The sequence below is a fragment of the Quercus lobata genome, chromosome 2 (assembly GCF_001633185.2).
Source record: "Quercus lobata isolate SW786 chromosome 2, ValleyOak3.0 Primary Assembly, whole genome shotgun sequence".
Classification (NCBI taxonomy): Eukaryota; Viridiplantae; Streptophyta; class Magnoliopsida; order Fagales; family Fagaceae; genus Quercus; species Quercus lobata.
In genome coordinates, this window is record NC_044905.1 from 25,857,781 (window position 1) to 25,881,266 (window position 23,486).

Consider the following 23,486-nt stretch of genomic DNA (forward strand, 5'->3'; position numbering starts at 1 on the left):
AAGGTAAACAAATATCTTCAAAAGCTACTACCTTTGCATTAAATGCCTTTCAACCAACTCTCTGGCCGCATTAATGTGGAAGTGATGCCTGAACAGTGATCAAGCAGTCTTACAGCTACTGGTTGATGGTTCTAGGAGGTGTTGGATGGGACAGAAAGGAGTCCCCCGAATCTAACCTACACGTGTGTAGTAAGGATGACACCAAGATTGTAGTATATAACATGAGAAGATGTACTAAAAAACGGGAGGAAGAAAATCAGGACTGTAACTCTTGTACAATTTTATTATTCGACAAAAATATATGATACAAACTACTTGAGTTACTCCGAGGACAGATTTTCTCATCCTACTTGTGTCTAACAGTCTTAAATTACCAAATTGAATCGTTTTTCTTCTGGAATAGATCTAGTTTTTTCATCCACGCTCTACAAATTTATTGTTTGGGCCGCTTGGGCCAGAACCCAATCTTATTTTAGGTCCAACCCAATTTCAGTCCTTACAATTGGTGCCGTCTGTGGGAAGAGCTTGATCTAGGCTAAACGAAATTCAGTTACAACATTCACGATGGAGGAGGCAGGTCTACACTAGGCAGCGGCAAGACCGCACCAGATAGATGTTGATCTACACCAAGTAAAGTTAAGGGATTCCCTGCATGGCAATCCGCGCGGGAGCCTCGAACGGAAAGGGGGCCGCGAGGGAAGTGTGCGCATAACTCATACCAGTAAAAGTCAGTTTCGAGGGAAGAGTAATGTCTCCCTTGCAAAAAATGACAGAGACATGCAACGTGAAATTGACGACTTAAAAAGAGAGTTGCATCATGCTCGGTGAAGACGTTCCCTGTCCAGCTCCAAACCGTCCTCCGAAGAGACAGATGGTGCTAGTTATAGACAGAGATCCAGAATTCCGTCTAGCGAGACTTTTTCCTATGAAGAGGAGCACCACCATCGACGTAGGTACAAAAGCCCGTCTCGCAGAGGCTTGGGGAACAATGCCATGAATAAGGCACTGAGTCAAGTTTCCAAATCACCCTTCACAAGGAATATAGAGGATGCGAGTCTTCCTCGGCAATTTCATCAGCCTACATTCACCATATATATAATGGTCGGACAGACCCGATAGAACACGTTAGCCATTTCAGCCAAAGGATGGCTATCCACTCCAAAGATGAGGCCTTAATGTGTAAGGTCTTTCCATCAAGTTTGGGCCCGGTGGCGATGAGATGGTTCAACGGTTTAAGGGCTAACTCTATCGATTCCTTCAAAAAACTCACCCGGGTTTTTGGCGCTCGCTTTATTATTTGTAGCAGGGTTCCTCGACCTTTGGGGTTCTTATTGTCTATGTCCATGCGAGAGGGTGAGACTCTTAAAACTTATTCAGATAGATACTGGGAAATGTTTAATGAGATAGAGGGAGAGTATGATGATGTGGCCATAAGCACTTTCAAGGCTGGTCTTCCAACCGAGCATGATTTGAGAAAATCTGTAACTGGTAAACCTGTTACTAGTGTACACTAATTGATATTTCGGATTGACAAGTACAGAAGAGTAGAAGAAGACCAACTGCAGGGAAAAAGAAAGGCTAAGGTAATCCTTCAGGAGAGAAGGGATTTCAGGTCGGACCGGTACATCAATAACTGACCTCGGAAAGACTTTGTTGGGAAATCAAGTTCTGCCAACACCCAAACGATTAATGCTGTGTTTCGAGAGCCAGTACAACAAGTACTGGAGAAGATCAAGAATGAGTCGTTTTTCAAATGGCCAAACAAGATGGTAGGAGATCCTACGAGACGTAACCAGAATCTTTATTGCCACTATCATCAAGATCATAGACACACAACTGAGGATTGCAGGAATTTATGGGACCATTTGGACCAGCTAATCTGAGAAGGGAAGTTGAAGCAACTCTTGCATCATTCCAGTGGTCGGATAAACTAAGCAGGCTTAGAGATGCGAGGAGATGTTTCTTCGAGACTCCCCCTTGGCACAATAAATGTTATTTTTGCTGCCCCGGGGAGGACTGGATCTTGTCCTTCTAGAGTAATGTCGGTATCTCGATCTCTAGTCGAAGAGTATAGCTCAATGCCTAAAAGGGCCAGGATGGACGTCCCGTTGGTTTTGAGTTTTTCAGATGAGGACAAGGTTGGAACCATACAGCCTTATGATGATGCTCTTATGGTCACACTGAGAATTGGCGGGTACAATGTGAAAAGGTTGATGATTGACCAAGGTAGTGCTGCTGATATAATATACCCTGACTTGTATAAGGGGCTAGGTTTGAAGTCTGAGAACTTGGCGGCCTACAGTTCTCCTCTGGTGAGTTTTGAGGGAAGAATGATCGTCCCAAAAGGTCAAATCAGACTACCTGTACAAATCGGTACGGATGTGGTGGAAGTGGACTTCATCAAGAATGAGTCGTTTTTCAAATGGCCAAACAAGATGGTAAGAGAGACTACGAGACGTAACCAGAATCTTTATTGCCACTATCACCAGGATCATAGACACACAACTGAGGATTGCAGGAATTTATGGGACCATTTGGACCAGCTAATCCGAGAAGGGAAGTTAAAACACTCTTGCATCATTCCAGTGGTCGGATAAACTAAGCAGGCTTAGAGATGCGGGGAGATGTTTCTTCGAGACTCCTCCTTGGCACAATAAATGTTATTTTTGCTGCCTCGGAGAGGACTGGATCTTGTCCTTCCAGAGTAATGTCGGTATCCCAATCTCTAACCGAAGAGTATAGCTCAATGCCTAAAAGGGCCAGGATGGACGTCCCGTTGGTTTTGGGTTTTTCAGATGAGGACAAGGTTGGAACCATACAGCCTTATGATGATGCTCTTGTGGTCACACTGAGATTTGGCGGGTACGATGTGAAAAGGGTGATGATTGACTAAGGCAGTGCTGTTGATATAATGTACCCTGACTTGTATAAGGGGCTAGGTTTGAAGTCTGAGAACTTGGCGGCCTACAGTTCTCCTCTGGTGAGTTTTGAGGGAAGAATGATTGTCCCAAAAGGTCAAATCAGACTACCTGTACAAATCGGTACGGATGTAGTGGAAGTGGACTTCTTCATTGTAGATGTTTTCTCTCCATACACGGCTATTATAGGCAGACCTTGGCTTCATACAGTGGGGGTCGTTTCCTCTACTCTACACCAGAAGGTAAAATACCCATCCGGAGGCCAGGTTTTGGAAATAGTAGGAAGTCAGGCTGCAGCCCGACAATGCCTGGTAGTGGCTATCCAACATCGACCAAAGGCGGAGACCTCGGCTACCGCCGATAATGGTTTATGGCAATCGAAAGCCCAGCATTACCCTTAAATGGACCAACTGTCGAGGCAAAATGCGAAGATCTGGAGATGGTAATCGTTGGCAATGATCCGGAGAAATTCTTTCAAGTTGGGGCTAAACTGCCTTCGCAAGAGAATGAGCAATTGGTGGAATTCCTCAAGGAAAATGTTGATGTGTTCGCATGGAGTGCATATGAAGCCCCGGGTGTAGATCCGAGCTTCATTTGTCATCAACTCAATATTAATCCTTCCATTACTCCGAAGAGACAGCCACCTCGGCGCCCATCAAAAGAACACGCTGAGGCTGTCAGAAGTGAGGTTGCCAAGCTCAAGCAGGCAGGGGTTATCAAGGAATTTTTTTATCCTCAATGGCTAGCCAACACGGTGGTGGTGAAAAAGAAGACTAAGAAGTGGCGAGTGTGCATGGACTTCATGGACCTCAATAAGACATGTCCCAAGGACCTCTTTCCTATGCCAAGGATAGACTAGTTGGTAGATGCAACAGTAGGTCATCCTCGGATGAGATTTTTGGATGCTTTTCAAGGATATCACCAAATACCGTTAGCATTGGACGATTAAGAGAAGACAGTTTTTGTCACCCCCATTGGAAACTATCATTATAAAGTGATGCCCTTTGGTTTGAAAAATGCAGGGTCTACCTATCAACGAATGATAACTAAAATGTTCGAACCATAACTGGGTAGAAACATTGAGGTCTATATCAATGATATGGTTGTGAAGAGTAAAGTGGTGTCCGAGCATGTGGAAGATCTTACGAGCATTTTTGAGATTCTGAGAAAGCACAAGCTACGTCTGAATGCTTCAAAGTGTTCCTTTGGTGTAGGCTCCAGAAAGTTTTTGGGGTACATGGTGACTCACAGGGGAATTGAGGTGAACCTAGATCAGATTAAGGCCATTAATGACTTACAAGCACCTCGAAATCTGAAAGAGGTACAGAAACTGACAGGGATGACTGCTGCTTTAAACCAATTTATCTCTAGGTCAGCTGATAGGTGTAGACCGTTTTTCCTTTTACTGCATAAATGGAAAAAATTTGATTGGACCGAGAAATGTGCTGTAGCATTTCAGCAACTGAAATAATACCTATCTTGGCCGCCTATCATGTCCAGTCCTGAAATGAATGAGGTCCTATTTGCCTACCTGGCAGTTGCCTCTCATGCAGTAAGTTTTGTCTTGATACGATAAGATAATGGCGTTCAAAGACCAGTTTATTACGTAAGTAAGTCACTTTATGAAGCCGAGGTGCGGTACTTATCACTGGAAAAGGCCATCTTGGCAGTAGTCCATGCTACACGTAAACTCCCACATTATTTCTAAGCGCACACCGTGGTAGTTCTAACTTAGCTACCGCTCAAGTCCATACTTAGAAGCGTAGATTATACGGGGAGGATTGCTAAGTGGGGAACGATCCTAGGGGCTTTTGACATCAAGTATATGCCTCGCACCTTTGTGAAAGGCCAGGTCCTCGCCGATTTAGTAGCCGAGTTCGCTGAGCTTCCAGAAGAAGTTGAGATGAAGCAACGTGGCATGGATGAAAAGTCGGTTGGCTTGATCTCCACACAAGATGCCTCATCCTGGAAAGTATATGTGGATGGAACAGCAAACCAACGAGGAGTAAGAGTTGGGCTAGTTCTGGTATCCCCTGAAAAGATCATCATTGAGAAGTCCTTGAGGCTGGGATTCTCAGCTACGAACAACGAAGCGGAGTATGAAGCTTTGCTGATGGGAATGAATATCCAGAAAATGGGTGGAAAGACAGTGGAAGTGTTCTTAGATTCATGACTGATAGTCGGCCAGGTGAAAGGGGAACTGGAAGCCTGAGATGCAAGAATGCAGGAATATTTGAGTCAAGTTAGGCATGTACAAACGAAATTTGAATCTTTTGACTTGTCACATATTCCCAGAGGTGAAAATACCCATGCAGATTTCTTGGCAACCCTTGCCATCTCCTCAGCACGGAATTTGCCCTGGGTGATAATCATTAAGGATTTGTGCACCCCCACCCCAACAAGGAAGGACGTACTCCAGGTTCATCAAGTCAACTTAGCGCCGAGCTGGATGGACCCCATACTGCTATTCCTCGAAAGCTATACATTGCCTGAGGAGAAACTAGAAGCCAAGAGAATATGAAGGAAAGCTCCTCGATTTTGGTTATCCGAGGACAAAAAGTTGTATAAATGTTCTTTTTCTGGGCCGTATCTGCTTTGTATACACCCCGAGATGTCAGAGTCACTTCTAGAGAAACTACATGAAGGAATTTGTGGAAGTCACATGGGGGGAAGGTCCTTATCTCACCGGGCCATTACTCAAGGATACTGGTGGCCAAATATGTAGAAGGAAGCGCAAGAGTATGTTAGAAAATGTGACCAATGTCAGAGATTGTCTCTAAACATCCACCAACCTGGAGGAATTCTTAATCCTCTTTCCAGCCCTTAGCCTTTTGCTCAGTGCGGTTTAGATATTGTAGGTCCTTTTCCTAAAGCATTAGGAAACAAAAAGTATCTGCTGGTCGGCACGGATTATTTCACTAAGTGGGTCGAACCTGAATCTTTGGCTAACATCAGAGATGTAGATGTTAAAAGGTTTATCTGGAAGAATATCGTTATATGATTCTGAACTCCCCACGCCCTATTCTCGGATAATGGCCTTCAATTTGGTAGTAAAACCTTCAAGCAATACTGTTCTAATTTAGGGATAAAGAATAGATATTCCATTCTAGCCTATCCTCAAGGGAATAGGCAAGCTGAGGCTGTCAACAAGGTTATAGTCAATGGACTTAAAAAGAGGCTGGATGATGCAAAAGGAAAATGGGTGGAGGAATTGCCACATGTCCTTTGGACATATCGAACAATGCCTCGACGGTTAACAGGAGAGACTCCTTTCTCAATGACATATGGAGTCGAGGCCGTCATCCCTCTGGAAACTGGTTTCCCAATGTTAAGGACTAGTGCATTTATCTCGGACAGTAATGATGGGCTGTTAGAAAAAAGTTTGGACTTGATCAAAGAGCGAAGGGAGAATGCAATAGTCCAAATGGCTTACTACCAGCATAAACTCAAGCAAGGCTATGATACCAATGTAAAGCTGAGGCCGTTAACTGTAGGAGATCTGGTGCTGAGGAAAGTTCTGGGAACCACCAAGAATCCAGCTTGGGGAAAATTGGGGCCTAATTGGGAAGGACCGTATCAGATTACTTCAGTAGCCGGAATAGGAGCCTATTATCTAGAAGACTTAGATGAAAAAGCTGTACTCCATCCTTGTAATGTAAACAATCTGAAGAGGTATTATTATTAATAAAAGTAATCTTGTTTAGTCTTCTTTTAATTTATGTCAATCATACATCATGTATTTCCATATCTATTGAAGTTTTAAACAGAAACTTAATGGAAATTAATACCCTATGACATCTATTGAAGTATTAAACAGAAACTAAGTTATGTCAGGTTCCTCGGACCATAAACTTAGTGGAAATTAATACCCTATGACATCTATTGAAGTATTAAATAGAAACTAAGTTATGTCAGGTTCCTCGGACCATAAACTTAGTGGAAATTAATACCCTATGACATCTATTGAAGTATTGAACAGAAACTAAGTTATGTCAGGTTCCTCAAACCACACACTTAGTGGAAATTAATACCCTATGATATCTATTGAAGTATTAAACAGAAACTAAGTTATGTCGGGTTCCTTGGACCATAAACTTAGTGGAAATTAATACCCTATGACATCTATTGAAGTATTGAACAGAAACTAAGTTATGTCAGGTTCCTCAGACCACACACTTAGTGGAAATTAATACCCTATGACATCTATTGAAGTATTAAACAGAAACTAAGTTATGTCAGGTTCCTCATACCACAAACTTAGTGGAAATTTATACCCTATGACATCTATTGAAGTATTGAACAGAAACTAAGTTATGTCAAGTTCCCTATGACATCTATTGAAGTATTGAACAGAAACTAAGTTATGTCAAGTTCTTCGGACCACAAACTTAGTGGAAGTTAATACCCTATAACATCTATTGAAGTATTGAACAGAAACTAAGTTATGTCAGGTCCCTCGGACCACAAACTTAGTGGAAATTAATACCCTATGACGTCTGTTGGAGCATTAAGCAGGTTCAATAGAAACTAATACAACCTCTTGTTATTAAAATACTAGTGCAACACAAACTTGGGCATTAAAAGGGAGTAAACCCTTAAGTCCCATTCTCGGATCACAAGGTTCCTAAAATACCTAGTATAGATATAAATCTCAATAAGCTCGTAAGTATCATTTAAAGCATACTGAGGTGCTATGGACTTAACTTTATACAACTTTTGGACATTTTCTTAAGGATAAACTTGTTAGACTGGATATATATGTATCCAAAATATATCTATGTAATATTATAGACTCAATGGTTATCATTCATCTTAATTGCCAATTAAAAGAGTGTGTAAATTATGTTTTTTCTCTTGTATAAACAAAGGGTAGTCAAGATGAAAGCTACTCAAAAACAAAATAACAAAACAAATAAAACAAAAATGAAATAAACAACAACTCAAACGAATTCCAAAAAGTAAAAATGCACACTTCATTAAAATATGTCTAAAAAAAAACAACAGAAACAGAATTCCTTGCAAAAGTTTTAATTACATAACAAAAGCAAGCTCATTTTTTCAGCTTAATTTGAAGCTTGGAAGTTTTGTTGGTTGGGTTATCTTCCTCCGAGGTAGTTGTTCCCTCTTTATCTTTAGTAGCTCCCTTAGCAAGCATAACTGTTGAAGCCAAGTCTTGCTGAAAGCCTTGGGAAGCTGCTCCTGTTTCCGGAACAGTAGTAGCTTTATCCGAGGATACTTCTTGGGAAGCACCAAGTTCTTTTGTTGGCTTTTGCTGGCTGGGAAGAGGAGGATTCTGAGGCTGTGCTTCTTTACTTGGTTCAACAACTAAAGAAGCCACATCATTTTGAGCAGAAGGAAGGTTTGAGGCTCGTATTGCAGAAGGGTAAAACACATTTTCTGGTTTCCTCAGCTCGGATGAAGCCTCTACCCCAACTCGGGTTAAGGCTTCATCCCAAGTTTGGGCGCAGAAAATGCGACACACAGCTAGGACCTCTGTCCTAAGGGTTTCCTCGATCTCAGCCACTCCAAGGTCATAACCCTTCTGCTCAGCCTCGTCTCTTGCTTTCTCGGCCTCAATCTGTGCCTTCTCAGCTTCGGCCTTGGACTTCTAAGCTTGGTCTTTCAGCCTTTGGGCTTCCTCCAGTTGTTTCTTGAGTGCTGCCACTTGCTCCTGGGCAGCAGTCAATTGGTCGGCGGTCTCACGCAGACGTTTCCTCTGTTCCTCGGCCTGCCTCTCTACGCCTTCCAAGGCCGAGTCAGAGCTACGGTGAGCCTGCTCCTCACTGGTCAACTTTTTCTTCAGATCGGCAACATTATGTTCGAATATTATCAGTGTTTGTATAGCTGCCGACCATTTTTTCCTTTCATCTTCCAACTGTTGATATCAGTTATTGGTAATCTCTTCCAACCTAAAAGCATGGTTTTGAATCCCGGACTGGACTGTACGGTCCGAACGGAAAAACCGTGAACCTCTCATAATCACGGTTCTTTTAAGCTTAAGAATCGGTCTATGCCAAAAAAATAGGAAACTGTTCGAACCGCGGTTCAATCGCACAGTTCTGAGAACCGTGATCAGACCGGTTCTCACGGTTCCCTTTGAATCTGAACCTTAAAAAAAAAAAAAACACACACACACACACACACACACACACACAACTGCTGGGAGTAAATCCTATCTTCAGAAACTCTGCCATTGCCATCTTCAGAGAAACACAGCATGTCTTTATGTTTCTTCTTCTTCTCTCTTCAGAGCACATCACGCAGCTCCCTCTCTTCAGAAACTCTTCTCTTGGGCGAAGCAAGCTTTAAATTCTAGCTTTGTTCTCCGTTGGTAATGTGTGTGTGATAGGGTGAGAGTATGAGAGAAAGAGAATAAGAAACAGAGAGCTAGAGAGAAAGAAAGAAAACTAAAAGCAGAGGACACATTCTGTGGAGAAGGAAGAGTCTAGAAAAATAAAATCAAGATGAGACTTCAGAGGAGTGGGGATGGGGAATACGTGTGTGGAGGAGAAAAAACGAAAGAAAAAAAAGAAAAGAAAAGGTAAATACACCCATACGCTTTCTTTCTTTTCAAATGTCCTACAGTCATGCGCAGCTTGGATTTATATCAATATCAAGTAATTGGTAGTCTGACAATACACGCGTCAAGAGTCGAATGGAGGAGAAAGAGTTAAAGACTGAGTGTTATTAATTGCTCCCCCATATGACTTTGTAAAGCCGACTAACAATTTCTTAAAAGCTTTTCCCTGAAAATAATATTTGTCAAAAAAGTGGTCACTTCACAACTCAACACACTTGTTGAGACTTGACACTTAGACCAACCAGTAGTTGCCTCATGACTCCCCCATTTTGTTACAATCCCTTCATCCCGTTTCTACCTTGGCACATTTTGGGCTTTTTTTATTTAGTTGGAAACTTACTTTTCCATAATGTTTCTAATCTTGTAATCAAGAAAAGGAAAATAGCTATTTATGTTTTTTTAGAATTTAATAATTTTTATTTGCATTATGAAAGTTATGTCATAAAAAATATTATATATATTTGTTTTGGACTATTTTAGTTTATTTTTTTTTATTAATTTAATGTTTTTATATATATTAAAAATAATTATTAAATTAATTATGACGTCGTCACGGTTCGACCCCGGTTCGACCTCGATTCGACCACAAAAACCTTGAACCTCTCCCTTTTACGGTTCAATGAACAGTCTGGGTCTGAAAACCTTGCCTGAAAGTGGCTTGGACAGCCTAAAAAAAAAACATTAATACTGTAGCCAATAAAAAATATATATGTCTATAAATAATAATTATAAACAAAAGAAAAAAAAAAGTTAATATTATACCATTCCCAGGTATCTTTTGCAGTTAAGGAAAACTTCATTCTTCCTCATGTTCCTCAGGTCAGCCATGTCCTTGGGGAGCAACAAGGCCTCCTCCACGGCCGAGGCAACGTGGCACCCAATGCCACCGTTGAAGTTCCTGAGTGATGCATCATCCCTCAAGGGCTCCCTATTGTGCATGGGCACTGGGAGCTAGGCTTGTGGCTCAGGAGGTTGAGTGTCCGACCTCTCCCAGCCTCGTTGAGATGGGTGGATGACTTTTTGTTGCTTTGCAGCTCGTTGAGCTTCCTCTTCCTGGGTCGGACGGGACCTTCCTGTCTCAACCACATCCTTCCCTTTTTGCTCCCTTCTCCTTTTTGGATCAACAGGATCAGGTCTAATGGGCTGAGGTGGGTGAGGAGCAGGAGGAGGAGATTTGGGACGAGGAGGGGGGATCTGAGGTTGGGTGGACTTCCCCGGTACACTTTTTCTCGGCTGATTTTCTATCAGCTCTATTAAACTCCTTTGAGGCTTCCTTTGGATACCCATTTCGTCAAAGACTTCCTCGGGAGGTAAGTCTGGTTAAAAGCCTCGAATTCTTCAGAGGAATCTGATAAATCTACAACTTCGTTTGGATTTTCTTCTTCTTCTTCTCCTTCTTCTTCTTCTTCTCCTTCTTCTCTTCTTTCCTCCTCTTCCCTGAGAACGAGCTGGGATGAAGATGCTCCTACTGAAGGAGTGGCAACGAAAAGTGGTTGAGTGTGGGATGTATCTCTAGGGAGTGGAACACCTTCTGGAACGACAAACCCTTGGTATGTAACACTGATGCGGTAGAGCTGGGGGTCGCGAGCTTTGATCACGTACTTGGGGGTTTGGAAGGCGAACGAAAGGGGGGTGTATCCAAGGATCAGATGAGCTACTCGGAGTTGACCGTCAACTTCGTTCACATACACCTCGGCTTGCAAGACCCTATCCAAGCTTGCCTTATTAACTAAACTGAGTTTAGGCTTGGTAGTATGCTTGTCTATAAAATCATTGAATTAGAATGGGGCTTTATTAGGAACAAGGACATTGAGACATAGAATGGAAACATAAATCAAAATTCATGAATCTACAGCTATTCCCCCACCTGGCTCTCCTTCCTCCATTGGACAGGGTAGGCCATCATGCCATTCCCTGAAGAAGATAAGGAAATCCTCCTTTAAATTCTTGTTGGAAGTGGGAAGGAACTGGATTAATCTTACTGCAGGATACCTCGATTTGAGGTAATATCCCTGCCCCTTCAAATGGTGCAGATTGTACACCCAATTCACATCATGGTGGGTCAGGTTTAGGTTCATTCTCTCGTTCAAAGTTTCTATACTTCCCAAGACCCTAAACATGTTTTGGGCACACTGTGTGGAAGATAACCTAAAAAACCTAAGGTAATTCCTGGTAATGGTACCCATGGGAATGGTCATCCCACCCTCTATGAAGGCAATCATGGGAATAACCATCTCCCCTGTTTTCCTAGCACCGACCCACTCCCCCTAGGTCGCATACCTCACACCCACTGTTGGTGGGATCCTATACTTAGCCCTGAAACTTCTCATACCCTCCTCGTACTCAACCAGACATTTGAACTTACCCATTTTCCTAAAGGGTTTCGAAGAAAAATTAACAAGTTTAAGATGAAAGCTAAAAAGGTTTTAAGAAGACTTACAGGTTTGAAAGAGGGTCCTCGGACAAGATTCTAGTATTTGTAAATGCACAGGGAAACGAAAGAAAGATACAGGTTTAGTGTATGAGCTCTAGGATTGTGTGATTGCTGAAAGTAAGAGAGAGAATTGATTTGAAAAGCTATTTATAGTAGCGCAGAAGTTACAAGCGGGAAAGTTCTCGCTTGTAAAACAAGAAAAACCCTCCACCGTTCGATTTACATCTTACCGTTGAACGTGGGGGACAAGGGCGTCGCCAAAATTTAATGTTGGCATGCTTGGACGCCGAAGTGTCAAGAGCGTGCCCAGAGCATACAAAAAGACATGTAGGAGGTCAGGAATACAGAGTAGAACCAAAAACAAGATGGGCTGAGGACATCAAAATTGTCCTTGTCAGTTTTTAGACCCCTTAAACAATTGATTAAACCTAGGTAATTAGCCAAGTTGTTACTTAGTCCAAATTCCAAGTCTAGGTTATCACAATCAAACAATCATATCATGCATAGTAGCGGAAAATAAATAAGGCAATGATATGATCACCTAGGAAAACCAAACCGGTAAAAAACCTGGGGAGGATTTAACCTAGCTATCTTCAAGGTAAAAAGCAAATCCACTAGAAAGAATCGAAGTTCATACAATAAGACTTACAAGCCCCCACGCTCGACTTCTTATTGCTACCAACCAGTAGAACTTACTGACACGATTACGTGCAAGCTCCGAATCCACGGACTCCTTCTTTCTTTGGTCTTTGCAAAACACAAACACCCCCGTTTGTGACTTTGAGATCCCACTCAAAGGTTTAGCAACACAAACTCTCCTGTTTGTGACTTCAAGATCACTCTTGAAGATTTAGATTATCAACACCTTTGATGACAAGAGAAGACGGCAACTTCTACAATACCGGATCTTGAGATTCTTCAAGGAATAGCACCGGTAGAAGACATAAGAGAGTTTTTAGGAACAAAACCCTAAATACAAAAGAGACACACTCTTTTCTCTCTGAAAAGCCACATAAAAACGTGCTTAGGGTTTCCTTTATATACTGGGAGAAGTAGATTAGAAACCTTAATCCTAAATGGGCTTGAACTGCTGTTTGGGCTTAATTAAAATTCTGCAGATACGACTTTCGATCGATCGAGCCTGTCTTTCGATCGGTCGAACCAAACAGATTATGAAATCTTCTTCCTGCAGCTTGTATGTTCTTGAATCTTGACTTGAATCACATTGAGCATTGTTTAATAAAACCTATAGACTCTAAGATCTATATCTAGACAAGTTTGTGTTCATGATTTGCCAATTGTTCTAAACATTTAGAACCTAACAGTCCTTTTCTCCCGAGGAGTCAAAAAGCAAGATTTTGAGGGGTTATTGTAGGGGCCAGTTAATTAGGAAGTATTGTTAAGGTAGTATTAACTAGGCCTATGGCTCGATCTGAGGACGTTAGACCATCCAAGGAGGTCCAAATAAGATTATGAGGAGAACAAAATGAAGAGAGGAGTAGAGACAATATGAGATAGGTCCAATAAGCGTCCGAGGACAAAAGTCTTCTCGACAACATGTGTCCGAGGTAGATCTGAGTGTCATATCATCACGGACTTACTTCGGAGTTACATCACAACTAAGGGTTGGACATTGAACCAGGGGTAAGAAAAGAAAGGTAAACAAATATCTTCAAAAGTTGCTACCTCCGCATTAAATGCCTCTCAACCAACTCTTTGGCTGCATTAATGTGGAAGTGATGCCTGAATAGTGATCAAGCAGCCTTACAGGTGCTGGTTGATGGTTCTAGGAGGTGCTAGATGGGACAAGAAGGAGTCCCCTGAATCTAACCTACACGTGTGTGGTAAGGATGACACCAAGATTGTATTATATAACATGGGAAGATATACTAAAAAAGGGGAGGAAGAAAATCAAGATTGTAACTCTTGTACAATTTTATTATTCAACAAAAATATATGATACAAACTACTTGAGTTACTTTGATGACTGATTTTCTTATTCTACTTGTGTCTAACAATCTTAAATTACCAAATTGAATCGTTTTTCTTCTAGAATAGATCTAGTTCTTTCATTCACGCTTTACAAATTTATTATTTTGGCCGCTTGGGCCAGAACCCAATCCTATTTTGGGTCCAACCCAATTTCAGTCCTTACACTCATAAATGGTGGTTAAAAGCTATTGCTTTTAAGATAATAAAAATAAGAAAAATGTTATAACTACAAACTATTGATGTGTCAAATTTTTATTAGTTCTAATATGATCACTACAATATCATATTTTTATTTACCAATAATTATTTTTAAAAATACTTAAGTCATATCAACAATTTTGTAAAATAATTTATATTTGTAGGATTACTTTAAATATATATAAAAAAAATAAATAAAAAATAAATAAAAAAAACTGTCTAGTTGAATTCAAAGAAAAACTTATTTTGCCCTGTCAATTGAGGGAAAAATCAATGGTCAATCATTCATACATTCTGATTTTTTTTTTTTTTTTTAAATTACTATATTGTTAGGTGTATTTATGGTGGGAGTTCTCAATCCAAAATTTGTGACTGCGCAATCTTCTTGCCCAACGTCAGAATGCTTGTGCGTATTTAATATGACTTGTGGGCCAGACAATACGCCGGCGCCATATAATGGCTGCACTTGCTGTGATAACCGAGGATGCACCATTAATCTGTGCGATAATACCTCACTTTACTGTCCTACCAATTGAAGGGGCGGTCGATGTTCCAGGTAATAAATTTCAAATTCTCTGTTTGCAAATAATGAGATTTATTTTGCAACAGACTTAATAATTGTCCTAATTGTCATAATAGTAAAATAAAAATAAATAACTATGAGCATTGCTCTGCTCAATGTATTCTCTCTCCATGATTAGAACCTATCGGTTCTAATTCCTCTATCCCCACTTAGGACACGTTTGATAAATTATCATGATTATTATATGGGAATAGGAATAAATATTATAAGGAACACATCAAGTTAGAATGTAATAAGTATTAATATTCATTAGTTTAGTGACCATTTAAGAATATAATTTTGAATATGCATCCACAATTTAGTAGAGTATAAAAAGAAGGTGTAATTAAATCATTTTTAAGTCAAATTTCTTAAAATATACTTATTTTAAGGTGTTCAAAATAGAGCTAATAATTAACAACAAGAAAAATTATTTTCTTTTCTTTTGAAGATGTGGCAACTAATGGTTTTTTAGGAAATTTTTTTAAAAAGTTGTTACATAAGGTGAAGGACTAGATATTCAGTACTTTTGATAAGGAATAGTTATTTCTCATTTTGAAGAATAGTTATTCATAAGGAATAACTATTCATTGTAATAAAAACATAACCAAACAACCGAATAGTTATGCCATGGAAAAATCTGTTACATTAAAGTATCTATTACAGTTTACCAAACGTGCCCTCTTATTGTATTTGAAGTAAATAAAAATAAAATAAAAAGATAGTATGAGAATTCATTGTCTTTCACTAATGTGCAATTGTGTTCTTTTTATTAATTCAGCTTAAGATCTAGTCAAATTAACAAATTGTTTCTTCTCCTTAATTCTAGTTCAACTCCTATGCGAGAGACCCAAGTTTATCTTGACAATGAGAAATTATTAAGTTTTCGGGAGGACTATTGAAGTGGTAGTTCCAATCAATGAAACGCTAATCTTTATGCAAGTGTGACATCACCTACAGTATTTTTTATATTTTATTTCTTGTGATGATTAGGAACATGATTTACACATTTGCATAGGTTGTATTGTTTCATTGGTTGGGAAGACTATTTCAACATTCCTCTCATAGACTTAATAATTTATCCCCGGCAAAGAAAATCTAATTCTTTTATTCATCGAAATTAATTCATATCCTTAAAATCTAGCTCAAATAAGCAAATTGTGTGTTTCTTTTTAATTAATTAATTAGCCTCTTTAAAATATAACTCAAATAAGTGAAGAAAAATCCTTGTGTAGCTCAAATAAGCAAATTGAATTATTTTTACTAATTTGGCTCCTTAAAATTTAGATGAAATAAGAAAATTATGCTCAAAATCTAGTGACAATTACAAAGAATGCAAAACCAATGTATGTCTTTTTTTTTCTTGTTTTTATTTATTTATTATAGTTATAATTATAATTATTATTGGAGAGAAAGGACTATACATTAATTATATCTTTGAAATGCAATCTGACCAATTTTTTACACTTAATTAATTTTAAATTAATTCTTGTTAGAATTAATCAAAATTAAATGTTTAAAATCAGATGTGATCATGGTCCATATTGTGTGTGTGCATCACGATTGTTGAAAATTGTTTTGATGATAACTTTTGATTGGGTGGTCCAATCGAGGCCTGTGACACACCGTTGTAATCGTTAGATGTCAAAATTTGTTTTGTGCCACAAATTTAAAGATCTAATTGTTAAAATTATGATTATGCACTCAGTGCAAAATTATTGTTTTGCCCTTAATATCGGTTAAATGTAAGTTGTAAAATAAGGTGTCAATAAAGTCTTTGATATGTGGGTTGGTTAAGTGAGTTTTTGATTTGTGGCTTTGAAACTGATTGCCCGACTCCACCCCAATGGAGAAAAACCGCACCACTACAAGTCATAAGTTCGACTTTAGGCGGTCTACAACGATGATGGTTATGGGAAAACCGACCCTATTAGTTCAATGAAAAATTTGGACGAAAATCAAACTAACTGAATTATACACACACCTAGTGGATAGAAATCTTTATTTTTTTAAATGAAATATTTCATAAATTAAGTTATAATATGAGAAGTTACAGATTTAACTATTACATTTATACAAACCCAGCATAATTTTATGAAATGTTTGCGGTAATTACTGTCATTTTGTAAAATCTCAAAATTGGTTGGTATTATTTATAAAATAAAATAAATAAAATATTTCTTCACCCCTTATTAGGGACTGAGATGTGAGTGGATTTGGCTGATGTAGGTCACCATGCCATGACCAACTAGCATCGACGAAATCATTTAGCTAGCACAAAGACCTCAAACAATCAAACATGATGAATTAAAAAGGCCTACATTATTTTTTGGGTAAATTATAAAATCCTCCCTTGAGTTTTTAGATAACACGTTGCCTCAAAATATAAGGGAAATGACACTCTAATTCCTTGATGTTTGAAGTAATCAACACATTAATTCTTTAATTATTAACAGTTTTAGAATACTATAAAATCTGAAAAGATTTATTTGACTAATAGTAATAAACCCTAACTATAGTTAGTGAAAGTTTTTGAGTTAAATATTGTTGGAATATTCATGCGTAATTGATGAGTTGGCTTAGTCGTGAAATCATACATTTGGATACTTATGACAAGAATAAGTATTTTATTTTTTCTTTTTTTTGAGAAAACAAGAATAAGTAATTGATATATATATATATATATATATAATATAATATAATTGGGTTCCAATACATTGCTTAAGTTTTTGACTCAAGTGGTGTTGATATTGTTATATTTGCAGCCTTCCCAAAGAGATATATCTCCTAACAAAAACTACCGTATTTTGTCTGCTCACTCCTCACCAGTTGCTCTGTGCCCCAATATTTCTTGAAAGTCTGAGTCTATCTGATGCCCAAAACTTGACAACTCGGTAACCACATTATTTTATAATTTTTTTTGGATAAAGTTTGTAGCATCTCAAACTCTCTGTATATGTATAATATCTAATAATGCGCATGTGTGGACTAATGTATCACTTGGCCGCAGCGATGGACATGGCTTGCTGAATTCACACATCCTATGTATTAAATTACTGTGCCTAAGAATTCATTTCGAGTGCGCAAACAATAATAGAAAGTTGAATGTTCAAACCACAGGAGGAATTATATTTGCCCACACAAACAACTAACAGTTGAATGTGTTGCTGCTTCGTTTCCATCATCATGGTCGTCATCGTTGTTGTCAGCGTTGTAGTATAAGTATGCGATATCTACACCCTAAAACCCATAGGGAAAAACCAATATGGCCATCAACAAAGTTCATGTTAATGTTATGATTCTCCTACTGTGTGGTACGCTTCCACACCATTCTTCTTTTTAATTTAGCCCTTTCTTTCTTTTCTTAAAAAGTGCCTTCTGATTCAAAGGCCATTGATTTATTTATTTATGTTTACCCCACTTGCTTTTGGTAATTTTATACTACTACTGCCTTATGACATTTTATTAGTTTCACTAAAAGCAACTTTAACATAATCCAGATTTGTGCGCGTTGAACAAATTATTGATCTTTTTTGCTTTCTTATAGCTGCCAATTTGTATATAGTGGTCAAGAGTCTTGTAACTCAACTAATATTTATTGGTTTTTTCAATTGAGATATTCATAGTACAAATTCACTCCCTCCCATTATAACTATCGAATTTAAAAAATAAAATATAAAAATAAAAAACCTGTTTGGTATAAATAGATACCAAAATATAGGGTCAGTTGTTATTCAACCATTCTTCTTTTTATTTGAACCCTTTCTTTCTTTTCTTAAAAAGTGCCGTCTGATTCAAAGGCCATTGATTTATTTATTTATGTTTACTCCACTTGTTTTTGGTAATTTTATACTACTACTGCCTTATGACATTTTATTAGTTTCACTAAAAGCAACTTTAACGTAACCCAGATTTGTGCTTTTTTACTGCCTTACAGCTGCCAATTTATATATAGTAGTCAATAGTTTTGTAACTCAGTTGATATTTATTGATATTTTCAATTAAGATATTCAATGTATAAATTCACTCTCCCATTATGACTATCGAATTTAAAAAATAAAATATAAAAATAAAAAACCTGTTTGGTATAAATAGAGACCAAAATATATGGTCAGTTGTTATTCAATCATTCATACATTCTGATTTTTTTTATTTTTTTTTTATTACCATATATTTTTAGGTGCATTTATGGTGGGAGTTCTCAATCCAAAAGTTGTGAATGCGCAAGCTTCTTGCCCAACGATAGAATGCCCGTGCGTAGTTAATATGACTTGTGGGCCAGACAATACGCTATATGATGGCTGCAGCTGCTGCGGTAACCCAGGCTGCACCATTCATCTGTGCGATAATTCCACAGTTTACTGTCCTAAAACTTGAAGGGGTGGTCGATGTTCCATGTAATAAATTTCAAATTCTCTGTTTGCAAATAATGAGATTTATTTTGCAACAGACTTAATAATTGTCGTAATAGTAAAATAAAAATAAATAACTATGAGCATTGCTCTGCTCAATGTATTCTCTCCAAGATTGGAACCTATAGGTTCTAATTCCTTCGTCCCCACTTATTGTGTTTGAAATAAATAAAAAGACTCTGAATTCTCATTGTCTCCCACTAATGTGCAGTTGTGTTCTTTTTATTAATTCAGCTTAAGACCTAGATCAAATTAACAAATTGTTTCTTCTCATTTATTCTAGTTTGTCTCCTATGCGAGTGACCCAGGTTTGATACCCAGGAATGAGTAATTATTAGGTCCATGGGAGGACCATTGAAGTGGTCCTCCCATTCAACGGTCCTCCCAATCAATGAAACATTATTCTTCATGCAAGTGTGACATCACCTAATATTTTTTATTTTTTATTTCTTGTGATGATTAGGAACATGATTCACATATTTGCATAAGTGGCATTATTTTATTTGTTGAGAAGACCATTTAAACATTACTCCTATGGGCTGAATAATTTATCCACAACAAAGGTGATCTGATTCTTTTATTCATCAAAATTAATTCGTATCCTTAAAATCTAGCTCAAATAAGCAAATTGTATGTTTTTTTAATTAATTAATTTGTCTCTTTAAAATATAACTCAAATAAGTGAAGAAAAAATCCTTGTGAAATGCGACTAGCTCAAATAAGCACCTTGTATTATTTTTACTAATTCGGCTCTTTAAATTTTAGATGAAATAAGAAAATTATGCTCAAAATCTAGTGACAATTACAAAGAATGAATGCAAAACCAATGTATGTCTTTTTTTTCTTTTTCTTTTTTTCTTTCTTGTTTTTATTTATTTATTATAATTATTATTATTGGAGAGAAGGGACAGTACATTATATCTTCAAAAATGCAATCTGATCAAATATTTACACTTAATTAATTTTAAATTAATTCTTGGTAGAATCAATCAAAATTAAATGTTTAAAATCAAACATGATCATGGCCCATTGTGTGTGTGCATCATAATTGTGGAATATTGTTTTGATGATAACTTTTGATTGGGTGGTCCGATTGAGGCCTGTGACATATCGTTGTCGTTGTAATCGTTAAATGTCAAGATTTGTTTTGTGCCACAAATCTAAAGATCTAACTGTTAAAATTATGATTATGCTCTCAATGCAAAATTATTGTTTAAACTTATAAAGTCTTTGATTTGTGGGTTGGTTAAGTGAGTTTTTGATTTGTGGGTTTGAAACTGATTGCCCTACACCGCCCCAATGGAGAAAATCAGCACCGCTGCAAGTCAAAAGTTTGACTTTAGGCTGTCTACAACAATGTTTGTTATGGGAAAACCGACCCTGTTAGTTCGATGAAAAATTTGTGTAAAAACCAAACCAACCGAACTATGCACACACCTAATGGATAGAAATCTTTTTTTTTTTTAATGAAATATTTTGTAAATTAAGTTATAATATGAGAAGTCACAGATTTAACTATTACATTTATACAAACCCAGCATAATTTTATGAAATGTTTGCGGTAATTACTGTCATTTTGTAAAATCTCAAAATTGGTTGGTATTATTTATAAAATAAAATAAATAAAAAATTTCTTCACCCCTTATTAGGGACTGAGATGTGAGTGGATTTGGCTGATGTAGGTCACCATGCCATGACCAACTAGCATCGACGAAATCATTTAGCTAGCACAAAGACCTCAAACAATCAAACATGATGAATGGGAAAGGCCTACATTATTTTTTGGGTAAATTATAAAATCCTCCCTTGAGTTTTTAGATAACACGTTTCCTCATAATATAAGGGAAATGACACTCTAATTCCTTGATGTTTGAAGTAATCAACACATTAATTCTTTAATTATTAACAGTTTTAGAATATAATAAAATCTGAAAAGATTTATTTGACTAATAGTAATAAACTCTAACTATAGTTAGTGAAAGTTTTTGAGTTAAATATTGTTGGAATATTCATGCATAACCGATGAGTTGGTTTAGTCGTGAAATCTTACATTTGGATACTAATGACAAGAATAAGTAATTAATATAATATAATTGGGTCAAGGGCGGCGCTATGTATACTTTAGGTTGGTCACAGGACCACCTTGAACTTGGAAAAAATAATTTTTATACCTTAAAAAAAATTCAATTAAATGTGTTGTTGACCACCCTAGAAAAAAAACTTAACCACCCTAAAAATAATCTTGAACATTTTAAATAAAAATTTAAGCACATAAAAAAAAAAAAATTGACCTCCCTAAAATTTTGGTCCGTTGAAGGCTTAGTCGTGAAATCTTACATTTGGATACTAATGACAAGAATAAGTAATTAATATAATACAATCAAATATTATGAATAGAAAAGGCCTATATTATTTTTTTGGTAAATTATAAAATCATCCCTTGAGGTTTTAGATAACACGTTGCCTCAAAATATAAGGGAAATGACACTCTAATCCTTTGATGTTGGAAGTAATCAACACATTAATTCTTTAATTATTAACAGTTTTAGAATATTATAAAATCTGAAAAGATTTATTTGACTAAACTCTAACTATAGTTTGTGAAAGTTTTTGAGTTAAATATTGTTTGGAATATTCATGCATAACCGATGAGTTGGCTTAGTCGTGAAATCTTACATTTGGATACTAGTGACAAGAATAAGTAATTAATATAATATAACTGGGTCAAGGGCGGCACTATGTATACTTTAGGGTGGTCACAAGACCACCTTGAACTTGGAAAAAATAATTTTTATACCTTAAAAAAAATTCAATTAAAATGTGTTGTTGACCACCCTAGAAAAAAAACTTAACCACCCTAAAAATAAACTTGAACATTTTAAATAAAATTTAAGCCCATAAAAAATAAAATTTGACCTCCCTAAAATTTTGGTTCATTGAAGATTGAACCAAAATATTGCGACAAATGTTATGTTCATAATATTTTCACAACATTTTTATAACAAATTGTAGGTGGTAATTGTTTAGTGGACAAAAAAACAATTTCAATGATAGGCAAATTAGAACTAGTAACAATTGCCAACTTGAATTTGTTGTAAAAATGTTGTAGACGTAGCATTTTTCAAAAATTGTCCAAACAAACAAATTCGCCTAAAAGCCCAAATCAAATGTTTAATTATGATATTTTAAATTGTTTTTTCAAAAGATATATTTTAAAATCACTATTTAAAAAAAAAAATTTAATTGCATATTTTCCTATAGCTAGTCAGTTAATGCTTGCTTTTGTCTTTAGCTTAATTTATTGGATTTATGTGGTACATCTTGTACATATGCATATGCACTGAAATAATGCCCTAATACTTTATCGAATATGAATGTAATGATTTAATGCCTAAGTTGAATACGTTGAATGAACTTCTAGTTTACCCTTTATTCGTTTATTAGCACTATGGACAAAATTCTTATAAAAAAATCACTTTTATTACAAAATTCATCTTTTAAGCAAATTTGTACTTATTTGAATAATGCTTTTTTAGATACTACACCATGGTTGTGAGAAAAGGTCTCATCTTTTTATCCTAATGATCAAGGTAAAATAAATAAATAAATATATATATATATATATATATATTTACAAAGAGGTTTTAGCCATGATTTCTCTAAAAAATAAATTAGTGAAGCATTGCATTGATTTAATCTTGATTACCTTAAAAAATACAAAATATTCGTAGGAATATATCATAAAAAAATGATAATACATTTTTTTATATTGTTACTTATTTAGGCAAGATGTTGGTTTTTTTTTAATAGGAAGATTTTGGTAATTGAACGAGAGATCAGTAGTTTAATAATTACTTGGTTGTGTACGTTGAAAAAGATGCAGCTAATAGCATTAATAATGAAGCCATCATACAACAATTTCAAAATATGAAAAACTCATCGAAGGAAATTTTAAAACTTTATGTATTTAAGCCTTTTTTTTATGTTAATATATTTAAGTTTTATTTTTATTAAATTTTTGTTTAATTTAAATTTTTTAATAACCATCTTGAAAAAAAAAAATTCCTGAAATCGCCACTAAATTGGGCTCCAATCCATTGCTTATGTTTTTTACTCAAGTGGTGTTTATATATGTTATATTTGCAACCTTGCCAAAGACATATCTCCTAACAAAAACTACCGCCATTTGTCTGCTCACCCCTCACCAGTTGCTCTGTGCCCATATATTTCTTAAATGTCTCTGTCTATCTGATGCCAAAACTTGACAACTCGGTAACCACATTATTTTAGTATAATTTATTTTTGGATAAAGTTTGTAGCATCTTAAACTCTGTATATGTATAATATCTAATAATGTGCGTGTGTGGACTAATGCATCACTTGGCCGCAG

General features: G+C 36.7%; 2 protein-coding genes and 1 long non-coding RNA gene across 3 annotated transcripts; 2 read left to right on the forward strand and 1 right to left on the reverse strand.

Moving 5' to 3' along the window:
* The first annotated feature begins 2,911 nt into the window (after window positions 1-2,911).
* Window positions 2,912-3,319, forward strand: LOC115961998. Its single transcript, XM_031080878.1, has one exon. It carries the CDS (start codon window positions 2,912-2,914, stop codon window positions 3,317-3,319), a length of 408 nt encoding a protein of 135 aa, XP_030936738.1.
* Window positions 3,320-10,449: 7,130 nt separating this feature from the next.
* Window positions 10,450-10,785, reverse strand: LOC115962009 (leiomodin-2-like). Its single transcript, XM_031080885.1, has one exon. It carries the CDS (start codon window positions 10,783-10,785, stop codon window positions 10,450-10,452), a length of 336 nt encoding a protein of 111 aa, XP_030936745.1.
* A 7,129-nt stretch (window positions 10,786-17,914) lies between these two features.
* LOC115975100 lies at window positions 17,915-19,300 on the forward strand. The gene is made up of 2 exons (XR_004088081.1): window positions 17,915-17,998; window positions 18,865-19,300. It is a non-coding gene; the product is annotated as an uncharacterized LOC115975100 (long non-coding RNA).
* The last annotated feature ends 4,186 nt before the right edge of the window (window positions 19,301-23,486 follow it).

Excerpts from the sequence above, each read along its gene's own strand:
- LOC115961998 (XM_031080878.1), top strand. The coding sequence starts at position 2,912 with ATGTACCCTGACTTGTATAAGGGGCTAGGTTTGAAGTCTGAGAACTTG.
- LOC115962009 (XM_031080885.1), bottom strand. The coding sequence starts at position 10,785 with ATGGGTATCCAAAGGAAGCCTCAAAGGAGTTTAATAGAGCTGATAGAA.